The sequence below is a fragment of the Phycodurus eques genome, chromosome 10, assembly GCF_024500275.1.
Source record: "Phycodurus eques isolate BA_2022a chromosome 10, UOR_Pequ_1.1, whole genome shotgun sequence".
NCBI lineage: Eukaryota > Metazoa > Chordata > Actinopteri > Syngnathiformes > Syngnathidae > Phycodurus > Phycodurus eques.
This window is the reverse complement of record NC_084534.1, coordinates 170,202-191,424: the sequence shown is the minus strand read 5'-3', so window position 1 is coordinate 191,424 and position 21,223 is coordinate 170,202. Positions and strand designations below refer to the sequence as shown.

The following is a 21,223-nucleotide window of genomic DNA, read 5'->3' as shown; positions in this document are numbered from 1 at the left end:
CGTGGGTTTTTCTCCGGGCACTCCGGTTTCCTCCCACATCCCAAAAACATGCATGCTAGGTTAATTGAAGACTCTAAATTGCCAGTAGGTGTGAATGTGAGTGCGAATGGTTGTTTGTTTATATGTTCCCTGCGATGTGTTGGCGACCAGTTCGAGGTGTACACTGCCTATCACCCAGAGTCAGCTGGCATAGGCTCCAGCACGCCCGCGACCAGAGTGAGGATAAGCGGCACGGAAAATGAATGAATGTTTTTGCCTTTTTCCTTTATTCAGACCAATTATCTGCAGCTGTGATTGAGCTTTATGATACTGGGAGGCATCTTTCACTCTAGAATACCTTGGTAGTAGTGAGATTTTATTGTTGCCTGCAGCTCCAGAACATAAGTGAGCCTATAGTAGGTACAGTATTATTTAGTGTATACACTACACTACACTACACTACACTATTATACACTACACAGGCAAAAATGTTTGTAAGTTTAGTTAAACAACGAAAACCCCCAAAATTGTCACAGAAATGACTTGGAAAAAGGAATTTGCCAAAATGCATATTGGCAAGCTACTACGCTTCTGGAAGAAAGTCCTTTGAATAAATGGGGAAAAAACTGCAGCTTTTTGGGAAGTAACATCAGCTCCATATTTTCAGACACAAAATTGGAGCATACAAAAAAAAAAAACACTGCACCTACTATGAAACATGGAGGAGGCTCAGGTGTGTTCTAGGTCTGCTTTGGTGCAGCCACTACAAGGTGACTTGAATTTGTGCTGTGTAGAATGAATTCTCAAGACTATCAAGGTATTCTGGAGTGAAATGTGCTGCCCAGTGTCAGACCAATTGGTCTCAGCCGCAGGGCATAGGTCCTTCAACAGGAAGACCCAAAACACACAGTTGAGAATATCCAGGAATGGCTGAGAACAAAACCTCAGACTATTCTGAAGTGGCCTTCTATGAGTCTTGATCTACAGGGAAAGCCTACTGAACAACTGTGGAAGAAGCATGCAGAGTCTGGTGAAGGCCCCCTTCAAACCTAAGAAAGCTGAAATACTGCTCATGGAGCCGTCTCATTGAGAGTTCCAGAAATTGTGTGCAACCTTTGGTCAACTCCAAAGGTTGCACAATACTGTATTATAAATTATACTGTATATACTGTGGAACCTCAGGTTACGACCTCGTTTGTAATGGGAAATGTTCATAAACTGGTTATCCGCTGAAATTAATGGAAATACAATTACCGTATTTTCACGAGCATAAGGCGCACTTAAAAGTCGTACATTTTCTCCGAAACGGACTTATAATGTGGCGCGCCTTATGTGTGCACCGAGTTCCAGCATCTGTAAATGTTGTTGTGTGATGAGCGCTCCGCTTGACTTTTTTTTTTTTTTAGCATTTCCTGCCGAGACGCTGCTTACACAGGGGAAAAGCGGACGTGGCTGAGAACAGGGGAAGGGTGCGAGAAGGAGGACGCTAAAGCCACGCCCCCAGTAGGTATATAGCGCTGGGGTGTGCATTGTGCAAAACAACATCGGTTTGGCTAAGGACCCCCGAAAATGGCACCTATGAAGAGACACGCTTACGAAGCACAGTTTAAACTGCAAGCTATCAGTTACGTGGAGGAACATGGGAATCGAGCAGCCGCGAGAGAATTCAATATCAACGAATCCATGGTTTGCTCGCAAGTGGAGGAAGCAGGAAAACGAGCTTCACCAAGTCAAGATGATGAAGATGAAACAAAACGCAGAAACAAGGCGAGGTGGCCCGAGTTGGAAGACCAACTCGAGCAATGGATTAACGAGCAAAGAACAGTCTCCACAGTCACCATTCGACTGAGTGCAATAACTCGGGGCTTGCCATCATTCCGGGAGGCTTGACGTAGGAACTCCAACCGCTGGACATCGGTGTAAACAGGGTGTTCAAAGTGAAGTTGCGAGCGCCGTGGGAGCGATGGATGACAGATGGCGAACACAGCTTTACTAAGACTAGGAGGCAACGCCGGGCGAGTTTCGTCACAATTTGTGAATGGATTGTGGATGCTCGGGCTAACGTGTCTGCTTGCACTGTTGTTCGAGCTTTCGTAAAAGCCGGCATCATTTCTGAGGAGCCGCACGGCAACGAGACTGACTCCGACAATGAGGTGAGGGAACCCGGCGTGTTTGATGGAGAACTTGCCCAGCTGTTCATTTCGGATACAGAAGATGAGGACTTTGATGGATTTGTGGATGAGGATTGATCAAAAAATAACGTGAGTACATTGTTAAATACTTCAATAAAGTACAACCGAACTCAGTTTTGCTCCCGCTGCCTTTTTAAAAACATTGTTTTAGCGTGCATGCATGCTACCGTATGTTTTATCATGCCTGCGCCCAATAATGCGGTGCGCTTGATGTATGTGTTAAATACAGAAATGGACCCCGTAATTGAGACTGCGCCTTTTAATACGGTGCGCCCTATGGTCGTGAACATACGGTAATCTCTTCCAAACCCACAACAAAGTTATACTTAATTTTTTATCAGTGTATGGTTAAAAGGAAATATAGTGCAATCCAGAAATAAGTGAAAAATTACTATTATAAATAGAAAGAAATTATATAATATATAGATATATAAAGAAATAAAAGGCGAAATATAATTATAAAGAAATAAAAGGCGAAATAAACATGATAACTGTTTATTGCTCATTAACTTTAACTAAGGAGGGAAAGTAGGGACACCATAACCTTAGCGGACCACTTGGTGACGACCAATCCCTAAACCCCTCTCGTGCCGTCCTAATCATCGGACTAGACCCAGGCGAGGCCCCTGACTCGCGTGACATCACGCTACTAAATAATGACAGCTTTTGGGTGACCTAACCGCTAAAGGTACTTCCCGAAAGTTCTATTTATCCGTTACGCTTGAGCATGAACTTGCCCGAGAAGCTCTGATTGACCCCGCAGCAGACATCACTGTTATGTCCCATGCTGTGTTCAATCAACTTCTGACATTGCTACAAGCGAGTGGCCGCGACCTTCAACTGCAACGCTGCGCACTAACTGTCCGTGCATTTCCAGTGACTAATACTGAGCTAAACACTGTAACTATGCTCCACTGGACAATTGGCCCCATGACATTAGTCCACCCGGTCTACGTGTCTCCAATTGAAACCGTCCCCCTGCTCATCGGCCAAGACCTGCTCTGCCGGTTCGAGCCACTAATTGATTACAAAAATCTTCAGCTGTGGGCGCAGGTGGAACAGGCATTACCAACACCAACTCGGGAACTGTCCCCGGAGGACGGCGACCTGTCAGGCCGCGCTCCTTCAAGTAACGACAATCCCGTTGATGACACCGCCGAGTCCCCTGTCGCCACCTCGCCACCGCTGAACTGACTTAAGAGAACTTGACACGTTTCTCTGTCATCTTGTCCAACCACCGCACGAAAAGCGCTACGGCCCCAGTGTTGCTGGTGGAATTCATTTGCATGACTGCCCAACAGACGACGTCATCCTGGCCTTGCAGGCTGACAAATCGGCAACCTCTCAGGCACTGTTTGACAACCTACGACGAAAGCATCCTGACCTTCAGTTAACGCTGAAAACTTTTCGCTTTCCCATTAACACCGTGCCGTCGTCTGCCGTCACTGCAATGGGCGTATGCGCCCTGAACCTGCAATGGAATCCATCGCTCATTAACTCAAACTAAAAATTCAACAAAAGACAATGACTTTTGTGATTATAAAGTCACAAAATGTGAGTACCGTATTTTCACGACCATAAGGCGCACTTAAAAGTCTTAAATTTTCTCCAAAATGGACGGGGCGCCCTATAATGCGTGCGTGCTTATGTGTGCCGTGAGTTCCGAAATCTGTAAATGTTGTTGTGTGACTTTGATGAGCGCTCAGCTTGACTGACTGGGAGAATTTCCTGCTGACACGCTGATGGCGGCGTAATGCTTGCAGGCTTCCAACTACACCGAGCGGCCCACGGAGCTATCGGGGAAACCAAGTATGCTCAATTATCAACAAACAATAGTGTACCGACATCTCGGAGCTCAATACACACTGCGGACTTGGACTCGCTGTTTTTGAACTGTAAGCCATTCTAGTCGCCACGCGAGTTCGCCTCTTTCATCCTCACCGTTGTCTATATTCCTCCCCAGGCTAACACGAATGCTGCACTGCTAAAGTAAACAAACTTGAAAAAAAAGCACCCAGATTCACCCCTCATTATACTTGGGGACTTTAACAAAGCTAAAAACACTGAACTCCCTAAATACAAGCAGTGCATTTACAGTCCGACAAGGGAAAACAACATTCAAGACCAGTGGTCCCCAACCGCCGGTCCGCTGACCCATACCGGGCCATGAGGCATTTGTTACCGGGCTGCAGAGAAAGAATGACCAATTTGTATAATTTCTGTTGTATGCAAGTCGCGTGTCAATGTGTTTTATTTTGAAAATTGACCCGATCTTCTCCACCGCAACAGCTGCGCGTCTCAATTGACACGTCGAGACTGCACAGAACGCTTCCGTTTCCGGTCCCATCTGGCTCGAACGCTTCTGTTTCCGGTCCGAGCGGGCTGCCTAACGGCGGCAGAGCTCAAAGAACGAAATTATTTCATAAACTAATTCAGCTTTTTGCGCTTACTGAAAGGATTTGTTCTTTTGAACGAAACGTTCGCGAAAGAAAGAAACAACACTATATCAGGAGTCCTACTTAAAATGCGGGTTTATCGCAACAGTTAACTCTCACGCACCAAGTCCGCTCTGATACAGATACAGTCGTAGGTTGCTGCTCGACACAGACAGAACTACTTTTACGGCGTTAAAAGTCTACTCTCATTGAGGAGGTACGGAACTGCAGTCGAGTTTGGCTACAACAACTCTGACCCCCACTCCTGCATCACATCCACAGTGGACGCACCACGAACGGAGAAGGAAGAAGCAGAAGCGAGGCAAGTGTGTGCGTGCGTGTGTGTGTGTGTGTGTGTGTGTGTGTGTGTGTGTGTGTGTGTGTGTGTGTGTATATATATATATATATATATATATATATATATATATATATATATATATATATATATATATATATATATATATATATATATATGAAAAATGCTGACTCCTAACCTGTCCGCAGTGCAAAGAAGGTTGGAGAACACTGTTCTTGACCACTGCTACACCACGCTAAATGACGCATACCGTGCTATCCTCCGTGCAGCTCTGGGCTTGTCTGATCACTGCTTAATTCATTTACAAGCTACATACAGGAACAAACTTAAATATGCGAAGCCTATGGTGAAAAAGGTGAAAAAGTGGATCAATGAAGCAAAGCTCGAACTTCAAGGCTGTTTAGACTGCACAGACTGGAGTGTCTTTGAAACTTCAACTGGCAACCTGGATGAATATACAGACAGTGTCACATCCTATATCAGTTTCTGTGAGGATGTGCGTGTACCAACAAAGACATTTCGGACGTTCAAGAACAACAAGCTGCGGTTCACTGCAAAATTTCAGCAACTTCGCCAGGCGAAAGAGGACACCTATCGAAGTGGGGAGAGAGCCCTGTACAATCGTGCTAGAAATCAGCTGACAACAAAAAATAAACATCACAAAGAGAAATTGTTCAAAAAAGCTGGAAAAACAGTTTACTGCCAACGACTAAGTCAGTCTGGCGAGGATTAAAATCGCTAGCCAACTACAAGCGACCATCCCCCCAAGCGGGGAACAATAAAGGACTGGCTGACGACTTGAACATCTTCTACGGCAGATTTTAAAAGAACACTTTCTAATTTTATCCAACCTGTTCACTCCGAGAGCGAACCTTCAAGATCTTCATTTCCGCCACCTCCAACTCTGCTTCCTGTTGTCTCTTTAGTGCCACTGTCTCTAATCCGTACATCATGGCTGGCCTCACCCCTGTTTTATAAACTTTGCCCTTCATTCTAGCAGAGGCTCTTCTGTCACATAACACACCTGACACCTTCCTCCACCTGTTCCAACCTGCTTGGACCTGTTTCTTCACCTCTTGACCACACTCACCATTGCTCTGGACGGTTGACCTCAAGTATTTAAAGTCCTCCACCCTAGCCATCTCTTTTCCCTGTAGCCTCACACTTCCCCCACCACTCCTCTCATTCATGCACATATATTCTGTCTTACTTCGGCTAATCTTCATTCCTCTACTTTCCAGTGCATGCCTCCATCTTTGTAACTGTTCCCCCACCTGCTCCCTGCTTTCACTGCAGATCACAATGTCATCTGCAAACATCATGGTCCACGGGGATTCCAGTCTAACCTCATCTGTCAGCCTATCCATCACCACTGTAGTCCCACCTCCACCTTAAATTCGTCTGTCACACCTACAGCACACCTCACCGCTGTTCTGCTGCCCTCGTAGATGTCCTGTATTATTCTAACATACTTCTCTGCCCCTCCAGACTTCTGCATGCACTACCACAGTTCCTCTCTGGGTACTCTGTCGTAGGCTTTCTAAGAGACACAAAAGGCACAATGTAGCTCCTTCTGACCGTCTCTGTACTTTTCCATCAACATCCTCATTCAAATAATGCATCTGGGGTACTCTTTCTAGGCATGAAACCATACTGTTGCTCGCAAATACTCACTTCTGTCCTGAGTCTAGCCTCCACTACTCTTTCCCATAACTTCATTGTGTGGCTCATCAACTTTATTCCTCTATAGTTCCCACAGCTTTGCACATCACCCTTGTTTTTAAAAATGGGCACCAGCACTCTTTTCTTCCATTCCTCAGCCATCTTCTCACGCGCTAGAATTCTATTGAACAAGTTGGTCAAAAACTCCACAGCCACCACTCCTAGATGCTTCCATACCTCCACAGGAATGTCATTAGGACCAACTGCCTTTCCATTTTTCATCCTCTTCAATGCCTTTCAAACTTCCCCCTGACTAATCATTGCCACTTCCTGGTCCACCACACTTACCTCTTCTACTCTCCCTTCTCTCTCATTTTCCTCATTCATCAACTCCTCAAAGTATTCTTTCCATCTAGCTAGCACACGGCTGGCACCAGTCAACATATTTCCATCTCTATCAATCACCCTAACCTGCTGCACATCCTTCCCATCTTTATCCCTCTGTCTGGCCAACCTGTATAGATCCTTTTCTCCTTCTTTCGTGTCCAACCTGCCATACATGTCATCATATGCCTCTTGTTTGGCCTTTTCCACCTCTACCTTAGCCCTATGTCGCATCTCAATGTATTTCTTTCGCCTATCCTCGGTCCTCTCAGTGTCCCACTTCTTCTTAGCTAACCTTTTTCCTTGTATGATTTCCTGTACTGTGAGGTTCCACCACCAAGTCTCCTTCTCTCCTTTCCTGTCAGAAGATACACCAAGTACTCTCCTGCCTGCCTCTCTGATCACCTTGGCTGCAGCGGTCCAGTCTTCTGGAAGCTCCTCCCGTCCACCGAGAGCCTGTCTCACCTCTTCCCGAAAAGCTGCACAACACTTGTCCTGTCTCAGCTTCCACCACATGGTTCTCTTCTCTGCCTTTGTCTTCCTAATCTTCCTCCCCACCACCAGTCATCTTACACACCACCATCCTATGCTGTCTAGCCACACTCTCCCCTACCACAACCTTAGAGTTGGTAACCGCCTTCAGATTACATCGTCTGCATAAAATGTAATCCACCTGTGTGCTTCTACCTCCGCTCTTGTAGGTCACCCTATGTTCCTGCCTCCTCTGGAAAAAAGTGTTTACTACAGCTATTTTCCATCATTTTTACAAAGTCTACCACCATCTGTTCCTCCAAATTCTTTTCCTGCATGCCGTACTTACCCATCACTTCTTCATCAACCCTGTTTACTTCCCAACATGTCCATTACAATCTGCACCAATCACGACTCTCTCTCTGTCTGGGATGCTCAGAACTACTACGTCTAGCTCCTTCCAGAATTTCTCTTTCACCTCTAGGTCACATCCTACCTGTGGGGCATAGCCACTAATCACATTATACAATCCTCAATTTCCAGTTTCAGCCTCATCACTCGATCCGATACTCTTTTCACCTCCAAGACATTCTTAGCCAACTCTTCTTTTAAAATAACCCCCGACTCCATTTCTCTTCCCATCTACTCCATGGTCAAATAATGTAAACCCTGCCCCTAAACTTTTACCCTTACTGCCTTTCCACCTGTTCTCCTGGACACACAATATATCAACCTTTCTTCTAATCATCATGTCGACCAACTCCCGAGATTTTCCTGTCATAGTCCCAACATTTAACGTCCCCACATTCAGTTATAGGCTCTGTGCTTTGCTCTTTTCTTTCTGCTGAAGAACCCGCTTTCCACCTCTTCTTCTTCTTCGACTTCGACCCACAGTAGCTGAATTTCCAACGGCGCCCTGCAGGTATGTGGATGACGCAGTCAAAATTGGACTGCACTTCACCATAGAATACCTCAACGGAGCGGGGACCTACGCAAGCATCCTGTTCGTGGACTTCATCTCTGCATTCAACGCCATCATCCCCGAACACCTTTCTCCAAGCTTCTCCAGGTCAGCGTCTCTCCTGCCATCTGGCGGTGGATTTCCAGCTTCCTGACGGGCAGGACACAGCAGGTGAGGCTGGGCGACACCACCTCATCCACATGCACCATCAGCACCGGGGCGCCCCAAGGATGTGTCCTCTCTACACTGCTATTCTCTCTTTACACAAACGACTGCACCTCAATGCACCCAGCAGTCAAAATCCTGAAGTTTGCAGACGACATTACAGTCATCGACGGTGACAAGTCTGTAAATCGACAGGAAGTGGAGCTGCTGGAGCTTTGGTGCGGCCGACATAACCTGGAGCTGAACACACAAGTGAACACACAAGTCTGTAGAGATGATCGTGGACTTCAGGAAGCATCCTTCGCCACAGCCGCCCCTCACACAGTCCAACTGCCCTGTGGCAACCGCAGAGCCCTTCAAGTTCTTGGGAATTACAGTCTTTCAGGACCTGAAGTGGCAGACAAACATCAACTCCATCCTCAAAAAGGCCCAGCAGAGGATGTACTTCCTGCGGCTTTTGAGGAAGCACGGCCTGCCACAGGAGCTGTTGAGGCAGTTCTACACGGCAGTCATCGAATAGGTCCTGTGTTCATCCATCACAGTCTGGTTTGGTTCTGCCACAAACAAGGAACAATTCCGACTGCAACGGACAATCAGGACTGCCGGAAAAATCGTCGGGACCCCCCTACTCACCCTTGAAGACGCTTCCAGAACTAAGAGAAGAGCATGCAAAATCCTCTTGGACCCTCCACGTCCTGGTCACCACCTCTTCTAGCTCCTTCCCTCAGCTAGGCGCTATTGAACATTGCAAACTAAAACCAGCAGACATTCCAAGAGCTTCTTCCCTCTTGCCATTAAATTGCTTGAGACGAAGTGACTCCATAGTGTGTCTTTTATGTTTTTATGTCTCAAAAGTATTTTTTTGTCAAAATAGCAGTCTATTGTCATACTAAAGTGGCTCCAACTACCGGAGACAAATTCCTTGTGTGTTTATGACATGATTAATGTTGTTTTCCCACACTTGATCGTGTCAAATGCTATTCAATCAGAACACTATTATGTCAATAATATTAGTTTGCAGCTACCATTTATTATTTAGTGAGTTTTTCAAAAACATCTGTCATTTCTGCCCCACCCTGTACAATATAATATAATAAATGTGATGGACCAAAGCTATTATTACTTTTGTCAATTTTAAGTTGTTTCAGTGACGCCTTTGGGGTTTTATTTCTTTAACAAAAGGGTACCAACAATTTTGTCCATGTTTATTCTGGATGTATACTTAAACATCATCTGCCAATGTGCTTACCTTTGGCTTCTTTGGCTGGTCCATCTTACTCAAGATATCCTTTGCATGGGACTCCAGAGCTGTGAAACTGGAGGGTTTAGGTGGAGGGGGTGAATCTTTTATATTTTTAATTTTCTTCTTACCTCCGTGTTTGGCCTTTAGCGTTTTCGGAGGTTTGGGGAGTTTGGGAGGTCTATGGGGCTTAGAGGGGTTGAAGGCTTTCTTTCTGGCTATTTCAAAGCTCGGTGAGGGAACCTGAGCTGGTGAAATAGGATCTCCTGGATCCAAGTGGGGTGATTGGGCGCCCTCCACTGGCACCTCACTTTTAATGGCTTTAGTTGCATTCTAGAGACAAAAAGAGAGCAACGACTTAAATCATCTTTACATAAATCAACATCAGGGTATTTTCATTTTAAGGTCATGGATTATTTGGGTTTTAACATTTTTTTAACATTTAACATTTATTGTTGCTATTCTTTTTAAATTGGTGGAAATTTGGAAATGACAATATTAAAAAAGAAGAGTTCAGAGGTCATATTGTAGCGTGTGACCAAACCGTAGCATTCGTGGAGAGAATCTAGCAGGCACAATGACGTTGAGATGATTTAACGACCCCAAAAACTTGGCATAGAAAAGAACGAAAATATATAACTTTCACGGTGAATGGAAGGACAAGTTCTTTTTTACTACTGAAAAAAAATCCATCTGTCCCATTTGTGGAGCGACTGTGGCGACGCCAAAACGGCACAATGTGGAGAGACATTTTACATAGAACGTGTCACACAAGCTTCCGTGCTAACTACCCACTGGAAAGTGCACTACAGCAGCAGTATAGCGCAGTGAATCGTGTTTATCCTGATGGTGTTTAATGATTTTTCCACAAAAGAAGAACTTCTGACACTACTGCCCCTAAAGACAACTCTGAGGGGAGTTGACATCTACAGTATAATACTCTGAAGGAATTTTTTGCAGAGAAAAAGGTACCATTGTAAAGATTGGCATTGGTGACTATAGATCGGGTTCCTGCTATGATCGGCCGACATTCAGAATTCATTGCTCACTGTAAAGGTGACACGCAGTTCCCAAACTTTCTGCTTTACCACTGCATTATTCAACTGCAGGTTTTATGTGATCGGCTTTAAGCACGTGATGAACCCTGCCGTGAAGATCACAAACAGCATCTGCTCCAGAGCTAAACAGCACAGAACATTCAAGGTGCTTTTTTGGGGAGTCAGTTGAAAATGGTAACCTGTTACTACACACAAAAAAAATCTGATGTGCAGGGGATGAATTTTGGTGGTTGTTGTTGGTTTTCTTCTACTTTTGAGAGAAGTCTAAGAGGTCATGCAAACCAAAGGCAAAGACACCTTGCTGCTGGACGACACTGAGTGGAGGCTTGACCTCACATTTTTAACAGACATTACTGTGAAACTCAACCATTTTAACTGTGAGCCAAGCCAGCCGCCTGCCCTCGTCACTGCCTGCTACACATTCCCTGCCTCCACAATCCGCTAGCACATCTCAAGGCCATCTACATTTCCCTTTTTCAATAAACTGTTCATCACAACCTCCCAGCCTCCGCTTGCTCTTGGGTCCAGTCTCCATCCGTTCATGACAAAATCAGCCACAGACACCGCAGCCCCGGAGGCGCTTAAACATGCACTCACCGTCCAAGGCGCCCACATAGGGCAACAAGAAAAAAACTCTTCAAGAAATCATGGAATCTCTACACTCCCTCATGGAACAAGTCTCCCTCCTTTCTTCGAAGATGCAATACGACCACTCTCCAGTCAGTACTCCTTCCGAGTCCGCAGCCACCCCACCTCCCGTACAAAGAACATCATGTCCCTCCGCCCAAGACCTACTCCGGGGACCTAGGTGCATGTAGCCAGTTCCTTATTAATTGCTCACTCGTTTTCAATCTTCAACCGTACAGTTATCCCACAGAACAAGCCAAGGTCGCATTTGTCACTAACCTTCTCCGCGGCAAAGCAGCCAAATGGTCCACTGTATTATGGCACAACTCCTCCCCGGTACTCCAGTCTTTCCATTCATTTTCCGCTGAACTTAAAAAAGTTTTACATCATCCCGTTCAGGGCAGAGAAGCCACCCGCCGCCTCCTTACGCTCACTCAGGGCGCTAGTTCCGTAGCTGAATATCCAATCGAATTCAGGATACTTGCGGGTGGGTTGATGCTGCGCTTAGGGGGATCTTTGCGAACAGCCTCTCAGAGCAACTCAAAGACGAGCTCACTGCCCGGGACGAGCCCTCCTCTCTCGAGGCTCTCATAGCGCTCGCAATCCGCCTTGATAACAGAATGCGAGAAAGAGTACAATAGAGGGGGATCCGAGAGCGTTATATCACTTCCACCGCATGAGCACCTCGCCGGCAGCATCTCCCCCGCCTCCTGCACCTCCTCCTGCACCTCCGACTGCCCCTTCGTCACCCCCCACTGCACCTGATACACCAATACACACCAGTAACACCCGTATAGATCCGTATAGGAACGTCAGTGTCGTGTCATCCAGCGGCTGTGCATTTATTGCGGTCAATCAGATAATTTCATTACAACTTGCCCCCTGCGACCTAAAAACACCAGGCTCGCCACGTTTCGACAGCGCCGTGGTCAGCCAAACCACCATTTCCTCAAGCTCTCCCTCCCGTATGACCATCCCTGCTTGCATTCTAGGTTCCGCTCACAACACACCCATAATGGCTCTTATTGATTCCGGTGCAGACGATAGCTTTATTCATGAAGGATTAGCACATCAGCTCCAACTCCCTCTCCAACCACTCTCGTAACCCAAGAAAGTCACAGCCTTGGATGGCCGAGTCATCTCCCCTGTCACCCACTAAACAGTGCCATTCACCTTGTTGATTTCTGGAAATCACCGCGAGAACATCTCTCTTTTTGTTATCCCTTCCCCTGAGACACCAGTAGTCCTCGGAATTCCCTGGCTCAGACAACATAACCCCGCCATAGACTGGGCACGCTGAGCAATAACTGGTTGGAGCACTCACTGTCACTCACACTGCCTCCTCTCTGCGATACCACCCTCCTGTATACCGCCACCATCTGCAACGCCTGTTGACCTCTCCCGAGTCCCCAAAGAATATCGTGATCTGTCTCCGGTGTCCAGCAAGACATGGCCATTTCTCTTCTCTTCTCTTCCCCCCCCCCACCGCCCATATGACTGTGCAATTAATCTGCTGGCGGGGACCCCCCTTCCCTCCAGCTGACTCTTCAACCTTTCCCGACCTGAGAAGCAATGGTGGACTATATCCGTGACTCCCGGACTCATTTGACCTTCCTCATCTCCAGTCGGGGCTGGCTTCTTCTTTGTTGAGAAAAAAGATACCACTATCCATCCCTGCATAGTTTACGGTGGACTCAATGACATCACCGTGAAGAATAAATCACCACTACCCCTCATCAACCCATTCCTTTGAACCCCTCTGTGACGCTCAGATATTCACCAAATTGCACCTACGAAAAGTCTACCACCTTATCCGTATCAGAGAGGGGAATGAATGGAAAACCACGTTCATTAACCCTCTCTGACACTTTGAATACTTGTTCATGCTGTTCGGATTAAACGACGCCCCCGCAGTCTTCCAATCCTTCATCAGTGACATTCTCCGTGACATGTTAAACTGGTTTGTTTATGTGTACTTGGACGACATCCTCATTTTCTCTCGTTCCCCCGACGAACATCGCAGTCATGTACGCCAAGTCCTCCAGCGCCTCCTTGAAAACCGCCTGTATGTAAAATCCGAAAAATGCGACTTCCACCTCTCCTCCGTACATTTTTTAGGCTACATCATTTTCAAAGGACAGTTGCAACCAGACCCCGCTAAGATCCAAGCAATAATTGACTGGCCCATTCCCACAACCCGGAAAGAACTCCGTTTCCTCGGATTCGCCAACTTCTACCGCCGCTTCATCCGCAACTACAGCAAGGTCGCACTTCCCCTCACCACCCTCACATCCACCAGTTCCCCATCCCAAGCTTTCAGCCAACTCAAAACTCTGTTGACCAGTGCTCCCATCCTACGTCACCCCCACCCCTCCTTACAATTCCTGGTGGAAGTTGACGACTCGGACACTGGGGCAGGGGCCGTCCTCTCGCAGCGGGACCCCACGTCCCAGAAACATCAGTCCTGTGCTTTTTTTTCCCCCCATCGCCTGTCCCCTGCCGACAGGAATTACGACGTTGGCAACCGAGAGCTGTTAGCCATCGTATGGGCTTTGGAAGAGTAGAGGCACAGGCTGGAGGGGACTGAAGTACCGTTTATCATCAGAACTGATCACAAGAACCTTTCCTACCTCCGTTCCGCCAAAAGCCTTAATCCCCGACAAACTCGCTGGGCCCTCTTCCTAAACCGATTCAATTTCAGCCTCTCCTTCCGACCTGGATCCCACAACAGCAAACCTGATGCCCTGTCCCGCATATATTCACCCACCTCCAGCCCTGCAGAACCCGAAACAATCCTCCCTTCCTCCTGCTTCGTCGGTGCTGCCTCTTGGAAAATAGAACAAATAGTCAAACACTCACAAATGACTCACCCTGACCCCAAGACCGGACCTCCGAACCGTCTATTTGCGCTCTGCCGTCCTTCAGTGGGCTCATAACTCCAAGCTCACGTGTCATCCCGGCACCACCCGTACCATACAATTAATTCAGCAACATTTCTGGTGACCCTCCCTGGTCAAAGGCAGCCATGAATTTGTCCAAGCCTGCTCCATCTGCACCCGAGGGAAGGCTTCACATCTTCCTCCAGCTGGTCTGCTGTGCCCCTTACCCATCCCGAGCCGCCCATGGTCCCACATCGCTTTGGATTTCATCACCGGCCTGCCTCCTTCTGAAGGTAACACTATCATTCTGTTGACGATCAATTTTCCAATTATGTCCATTGCATACCCCTTTTCCTAACTACCCTCTGCTTTTGAAACTGCTAACCTCCTTGTTCATCATGTCTTCAAACTCCACAGTATCCCCATCGCCGTCGTCTCGGACAGAGGTTCCCAGTTCTCCTTCCTGGTTTGGAAATAATTCTGCAGCAGCCAGCTTGTCTTCAGGGTACCATCCACAGACTAACGGCCAGACAGAGCGGGCGAATCAATCCCTCGAGTCAGCCCTTCCTTGCGTTGCCACACGCAACCCCACCTCCTGGAGCCCACAACTCCCTCATCACTGGTATGTCTCCGTTCATGGCCTGATATGGTTTTCAACCCCTGTTATTTAAGGAACAGGAGCATGCGGTGGCGGTTCCTGCGGTGAGGGATCATCTTAAGAGGGTCGAGTCCGTGTGCAAGGACGTCAGGGCGGCCTTAGTCCAATCGGCGGAAAGGACTAAACGGCTCGCGGACCTTCAACGTTCCCCTGCACCTGAGTACAAGGTGGGTCAGTCCGTTTGGCTTTCCTCCCGTTACCTCCCACTCCAAACAGAATCCCGCAAACTCACTCCACGCTTTATCGATCCGTTTCCCATCACTAAAATACTCAATCCCACGTCCGTTCAACTCCAACTTCCACAGTCTCTTAAAATTCATCCGACGTTCCATGTATCATTGCTTAAGGCTGTCTCCACCTGCGTCCTCCGCCTTCCCGTGTTATTGACAACCATCCGGCCTTCATGGTGTCGCTCATCCTCGACGTGAGGCCCAAGGGGCAGGGGTACCAGTACCTGGTGGACTGGGAAGGGTATGGTCCAGAGGAGCGTTCCTGGACTTCCCGGAAGCTTATCCTCGACGACTCCCTGCTGTCTGACATTTATGCGGCTCACCCGGGGAAGCCTGGCAGGACGGCGGGAGGCGTCCGTTGAGAGGGAGGTACTGTCATGAGCCATCCTGCAGTTCTGCTGTTGGAGCCTGGGTGGCGCATTGCGCCCTCTCATTCTCCCATCCCCTCTTTTTTTCTAGCACCTTCCTCGGCCGCGCACCTGTCACCAATCAGCCCTCGTTACCACCTACATTTAAGTTGGCCTGATCCTGGAAAACCTTGCCAGAGTTTTACAGCTACTCCAGCGGTACAACGGCTCCCCAGTCTCCACGTAAGCTACTCAATTCCTCGTCTCCTTTCTGACCTCCGTGTCTTTCCTTTTCCTCATTGTTCCCTCCGTGTTCGTCGCCAAGCCAGCCGCCTGCCCTCGTCACCGCCTGGCACGCATTCCCTCCCTCCACAACCCGCCAGCGCACCTCAAGGACCATCTACATTTCCCTTTTTCAATAAATTGTTCATCACAACCTATCAGCCTCCACCTCCTCTTGGGTCCAGTCTCCATCTGTTCATGAGCGATAGGATATTAAATAACATATTATACAACTACAATAGTATCTTATATTCATCTCCCAATAAGCTGAATAAAAACGACATTGAAACTTTTAGCAGAAACCCAAACATACTTCAATTAATTTCAGAAAATAAAGAGTCTTTAGACACCCCATTAACCGTCGCAGAATTGCATAAGGCCTTAAACGGTATGCCAACAGGTCGAGCTTCGGGCAATGACGGATTTTGATTAACATTTCTGGTCTATACTACAACCGCTATTTTACAGAACGGTGACAGACATAAAAGATGAAGGCTTAATTAGAAGCCATATGAAGAGCCGCAACTACTACTGAAACCAGGGAAAGACACCACTCATCCAGCTAATTAATTCGGACATCAAAATAATTTCTCAGGCTTTCTGGAGAAAAGAGTATTTTATTACATTGTTTGATTATTGCTGAATTAATGTGCTGGTGTTGTGCTTTTACACTATTTACTGAACTCCTGCTGCCATCTGCAATGCTAATCTGTCATCAGCAACACACTGTGAAACTGGTGCATAACCACCTAGTTGGGGAGGGACATTTATATGTTCAAGTGACAACACGCCAGGCAATAGACACAGTGTTTATTATGTTAGGGGGAAATATATGAGGAAACAGACTAAGATAGAGGACTATCTTAGTCAAAAAGATGCTAGAGGACTCTGCATCTTTTTGCACAATTGTTTTTTGTCAATGTCTTTATGTCTCCAAAGTGTTCTGTAAATTGACTGTCTGTTGTACTAGAGCGGCTCCAACTACCGGAGACAAATTCCTTGTGTGTTTTGGACATACTTGGCAAATAAAGATGATTCTGATTCTGATAACCCCTAAGACCAACAGCATCCTGTATATCCTCCCAAAATATCCAGTACAATATTTTTACTGAAAAATGGGAACACTAACAATTTGTTTTTTTATTAATCATTAGGAGGCATGGTGGCTGACTGGTTAGCTGCAGTATATCCACCCCACAGTTTCAACGGCGTAGGTTCGTATCCGGGCTGGAGTTTGGATGTTCTCCCCCGTGCTTACATGCTTTTTTCCCCCTGGTACTCAGGTTTCCTCCCACATTCCAAAACACGCACGTTAGGTTAATAAGGGACTCTAAACTGTTCTTAGGTGTGACTGTGAATGTGAATAGATGTTTGTCGATGTTTCTCTATATGTGCCCTGCAATTGGTTGGCCACCAGTTCATTGTGTATCCAGTCTCACGCCCAAAGTCAGCCAGGATATGCTCCAGCACACATAAGCGGTGTAGAAAATGGATAGCTCATTATTCATTATTATTTAACTTTCTCTGGAAAAGACGTAGCTAACTTGCTGTAGAATGTAAAACGACTCGATATTGCCTGTAATGGAACCAATGCGTCACCATACCATTCCGACCTGATCATTGTTGCAAAAATATTGGGGAGGTCAAAATAGTCATTACTACTCATACCTTGTGACAAGTCTTCAAGTCAAGATGTATTTTTTAACTAACTCAATATATTGTGTAATATTTGGCACAAACAATACAGGTACCTCTGAGAGTCTAATCTCTCTGGCAAGATCTTTGATGAGCTGTGAGGGTTTCATGTTTTCCGGAAGCTCATCTTCATGTTCTAAGAGGGCCTTACAAGAGGAAAACAAACATGTCACTGTGTATATAATGAATCATGAGAGACAACATGTATCCATCCCCTTGTATCCGTACCTGCTTTTTTGTCCATGCTCTAAAGGCTCCGTTGATGATTTTGGCAGCATGGATCAGATATGGTGCTGGCTGCTTATTTGCTTTATGTAATCCTGCATAAACAGAAATTCAAAGTTATTCCTGAACAAATCAAGACTATTGCGTGTTAAAAGGGTAAGCAGACTAATATGAGGAAAAGTAAAACTATTAAGGAAGTATTAACAGAATGCAATTGAAAAGATCACAGACCACAGAAAAAGCAGAGACAAGGAAAACAAAAAAGGGTCCTCTTTGTATTGTCAAAATACAGGTAAGTTTGGTCCTGATTCACCAATGTTTCTAACAATTTGCTTTTTATCTTAAACGTATGCTTGTAAAGTTTCTTTTGTAACAACTGGAATTTTTGAAGAGTTCTTTAACTGTGCACGATGTGTGCCAGCAACACAAGGTTCTGTTCTCGCTTCCTGGTGCTGACAGTCCTCTCCAACTCCAGGCCCATTTCCAATCTTCCATTTTTGTCTAAGGGTCTGGAAAGCACAGTTGCAGCACAACTTCAAGATCAACTCAAAGACAATAATCTTTTTGAGAAGATTCAGTCTGTTTTGCCGCCCTGGCTGAAGCACCAAAAAGCCTCGGTCAGGGTAATTAACGACCTCTTGATCGCAGCAGACACTGGTTCCCAATCACTACTCGTGCTCCTGGACCTAACAGCTGCTTCTGATCCAGTTGATCACAACAACCTCCTCCACCACCGGCAACACACCTTTGGACTATCAGAAAATGTGGTTGATCTCATATCTGACTGGTAGAACTGAACATGTGTCCTGGACAAAGCAAAATCCCACACCCACAAAGTCACCTGCAGTGTTCATCACAGTTTGGTGCTGGGCCCTACACTCGTCACCCCCTACATGCTCCCCCTGGGCAATGTGATTAGCCAACATGGGACATCCTACCGCTGTGAAGCTGACGACACAACTGCATCTAAGGACAACCCTCACCCCTGCTAAAATGCACAACATGACAACCTGGATGAGACAGAGGCATGGATGAAGCTCAACTCAGGGTTCATACCCTTTTTCAGTATTAATTTTCCATGAGAGAGCGGGGTTAAAAGAGTTTGCATGGTTTAAATCAGGGGTGTCTAAACTACGGCCATAAAATTTTTTACGGCCCAAGTAACAGGCAAAAATGAACATTTGACACAGCCTGTGTGGTTTGCCTGAATTTTACTGCCGTACTTTCTACACTGTGTGGCAAGGCAGGAGAAGAAGTTTGTTGTAATCTCTCACTTCCTTTTTTTCCAACCAATCACACATCCATCCATCCATCCATTTTCTCCCGCAGTAGCCTTAGCAGGGACGCCCAGACTTCCCTCTCCCCAGCCACTTCCTCCAGTTCTTCCGGGGGGATCCCGAGGCGTTCCCAGGCCAGCCAAAGGATGTAGTCTCTCCAGCGTGTCCTGGGTGGTCCCCGGGGTCTCCTCCCGGTGGGACGTGCCCGGAACACCTCACCGGGGAGGCATCCGAATCAGATGCCTCAGCCACCTCATGTGGCTCCTCTCAATGTGGAGGAGCAGAGGCTCTACTCTGAGATCCTCCAGGATGACCGAGCTTCTCACCCTATCTCTAAGGGACCAATCACACATCATTGACTAAAATGCGACGTCAAGGTCAGTTTACTACAGAATGCTCCTGTTGTGGTTCTAAATGTGAAGATGTGATTCTGCTGCTGCTGAGTGAAGGGGGGTGATCTATTCTAGTGGGATACCAAACTACTGGCCACCCCAAAATCCTGAAAAATCATTGACTTTTTGCTTTATTACCTACAGTTTGTTTTATATATAGTATACAGTATATACTGTATAAAAGCATCTATATTATAACTTCTTTAGATGCACTGATGGATTGATTTAACCCTAACCCTCGTGTGTTAAAGATGTCAAAGTGGCACATATTTTTCTGTATGTGCCCCTTGGAAGAAAAAGAGCATTTCTTTTGGAAAACGTCATGAATATACATTTACACATATGAGTTTCTGATGCTGCAGGTATTTAAAACATGTTACTTCGCTCCCACTGATGGGCTAAACGTGGTGGCTAGACAAACAAAACAGAACAACTTGGCAACCCTTCAGATTAGCAGCAGGTACAGTGTAAACTCATATCAAATCTTCTTGTTCAGGCAGTTTGCTTGAGCGTTCTGGACAGAGAGTGTCTCATGAACACACAATAGTATCAAATAGTGTACATATACAGGTGTTAGCTGGTTACTCGCATGTGAGTTGACCCACAGTTTTTTTTTCCAGTTTAACTTGTTATCTGCCATTATGTTGACATTAGATTATTTGTGGTATTTCCCGGATCCGACTCGTCGTTTATTTTAACAAAGTGAAGCAAATATTTGATATCACGATATTGTTTTCCCCTAATGTCAATAATCAATGTGATATGATATATAGAACATTTTTTTTACGGCCGACACGCTTATAAAGAGATACCAACCCCTATAATCACCTCACAGGAACATTCTGGATATTTTGTCAGGAACATTTAGATTTTGTCAGGAACATTTGCATATCAGCCAAAACAAACACACGCCACCAGAAAAACAACACTTCTTTATATTTTTATATTTCTATTGTATTTTCTTTCTTCGAATATGATATCTTTTAACAATTTTAATCTTAGAGGCCTGTCCTGTGTGTAGCTATGTATTATATCGTCTCTCCAGACATAAAAACTTTTTTAATAAAAACTTAATTTTGGTGTTCATGGTTGGGTACTCTCTGCTGAAACAAGCGCGGGTCCAATGAGACCAGTGAAAAGTGTACTGTAGCACCAATCACTTTCATGACTACATTTAACGATAATTTAGCGCTGGTTTAGCGGTTAATTACTACTCATCCTGCTTTGATGATAATGATTCTTGTCAAAATTGTAACTTATTTGCTGCAATGGAGGTGATGATTAGTGACTTTTAGAAGAATGGCGCGTTAGCCATAATAGCACAGAGTAGCTCGCGAGCCGCAGCTGTGGAACTACCCGCTACGTAGGGTGCATTCGGAAATTCAACCCGATACCCTAACTCTACACTAAGTGTTCAGGAAATTCCAACAGCGCTCTGAGTTTCCGAACGGTGTGTGGCAAAGGCCGCTCAAGAGTATATTTCCGAACATATTAGTCGGACGGGCTTGAAGATTTTACTCGGCGGCTAATGCAGACATCCTGAAAAAAGCATTATTGCGATTGGTTGGTATAGTCCAGATCTTATGTCTTATGCCATCTTTTTCCACTGTATAAATGTGTTTGGCGCTTTAGAATGATATTGTTCATGTTACCTTCCTCCATGTGGTGCTCGTTCTCTCCGAATGAGAGAGAGAGCTGAAGATAGGCCCTGTTAAGTTAGTTTTCTTGAGGTTACAGGAGCGACACAG

General features: G+C 46.1%; 1 protein-coding gene across 4 annotated transcripts in view; it reads right to left on the bottom strand.

Moving 5' to 3' along the window:
- phf2 (PHD finger protein 2) overlaps positions 1-21,223 on the bottom strand; it is a 103,325-nt gene that overhangs the window by 26,252 nt on the left and 55,850 nt on the right. For all 4 annotated transcript variants that reach the window (XM_061689120.1, XM_061689121.1, XM_061689122.1 and 1 more), the window contains 3 exons: positions 17,810-17,901; positions 17,638-17,727; positions 9,815-10,138 (listed from right to left, as the gene is read on the bottom strand). In XM_061689120.1, coding sequence (XP_061545104.1) covers positions 9,815-10,138; positions 17,638-17,727; positions 17,810-17,901 — 506 coding nt within the window. The remainder of the gene's footprint in view (positions 1-9,814; positions 10,139-17,637; positions 17,728-17,809; positions 17,902-21,223) is intronic.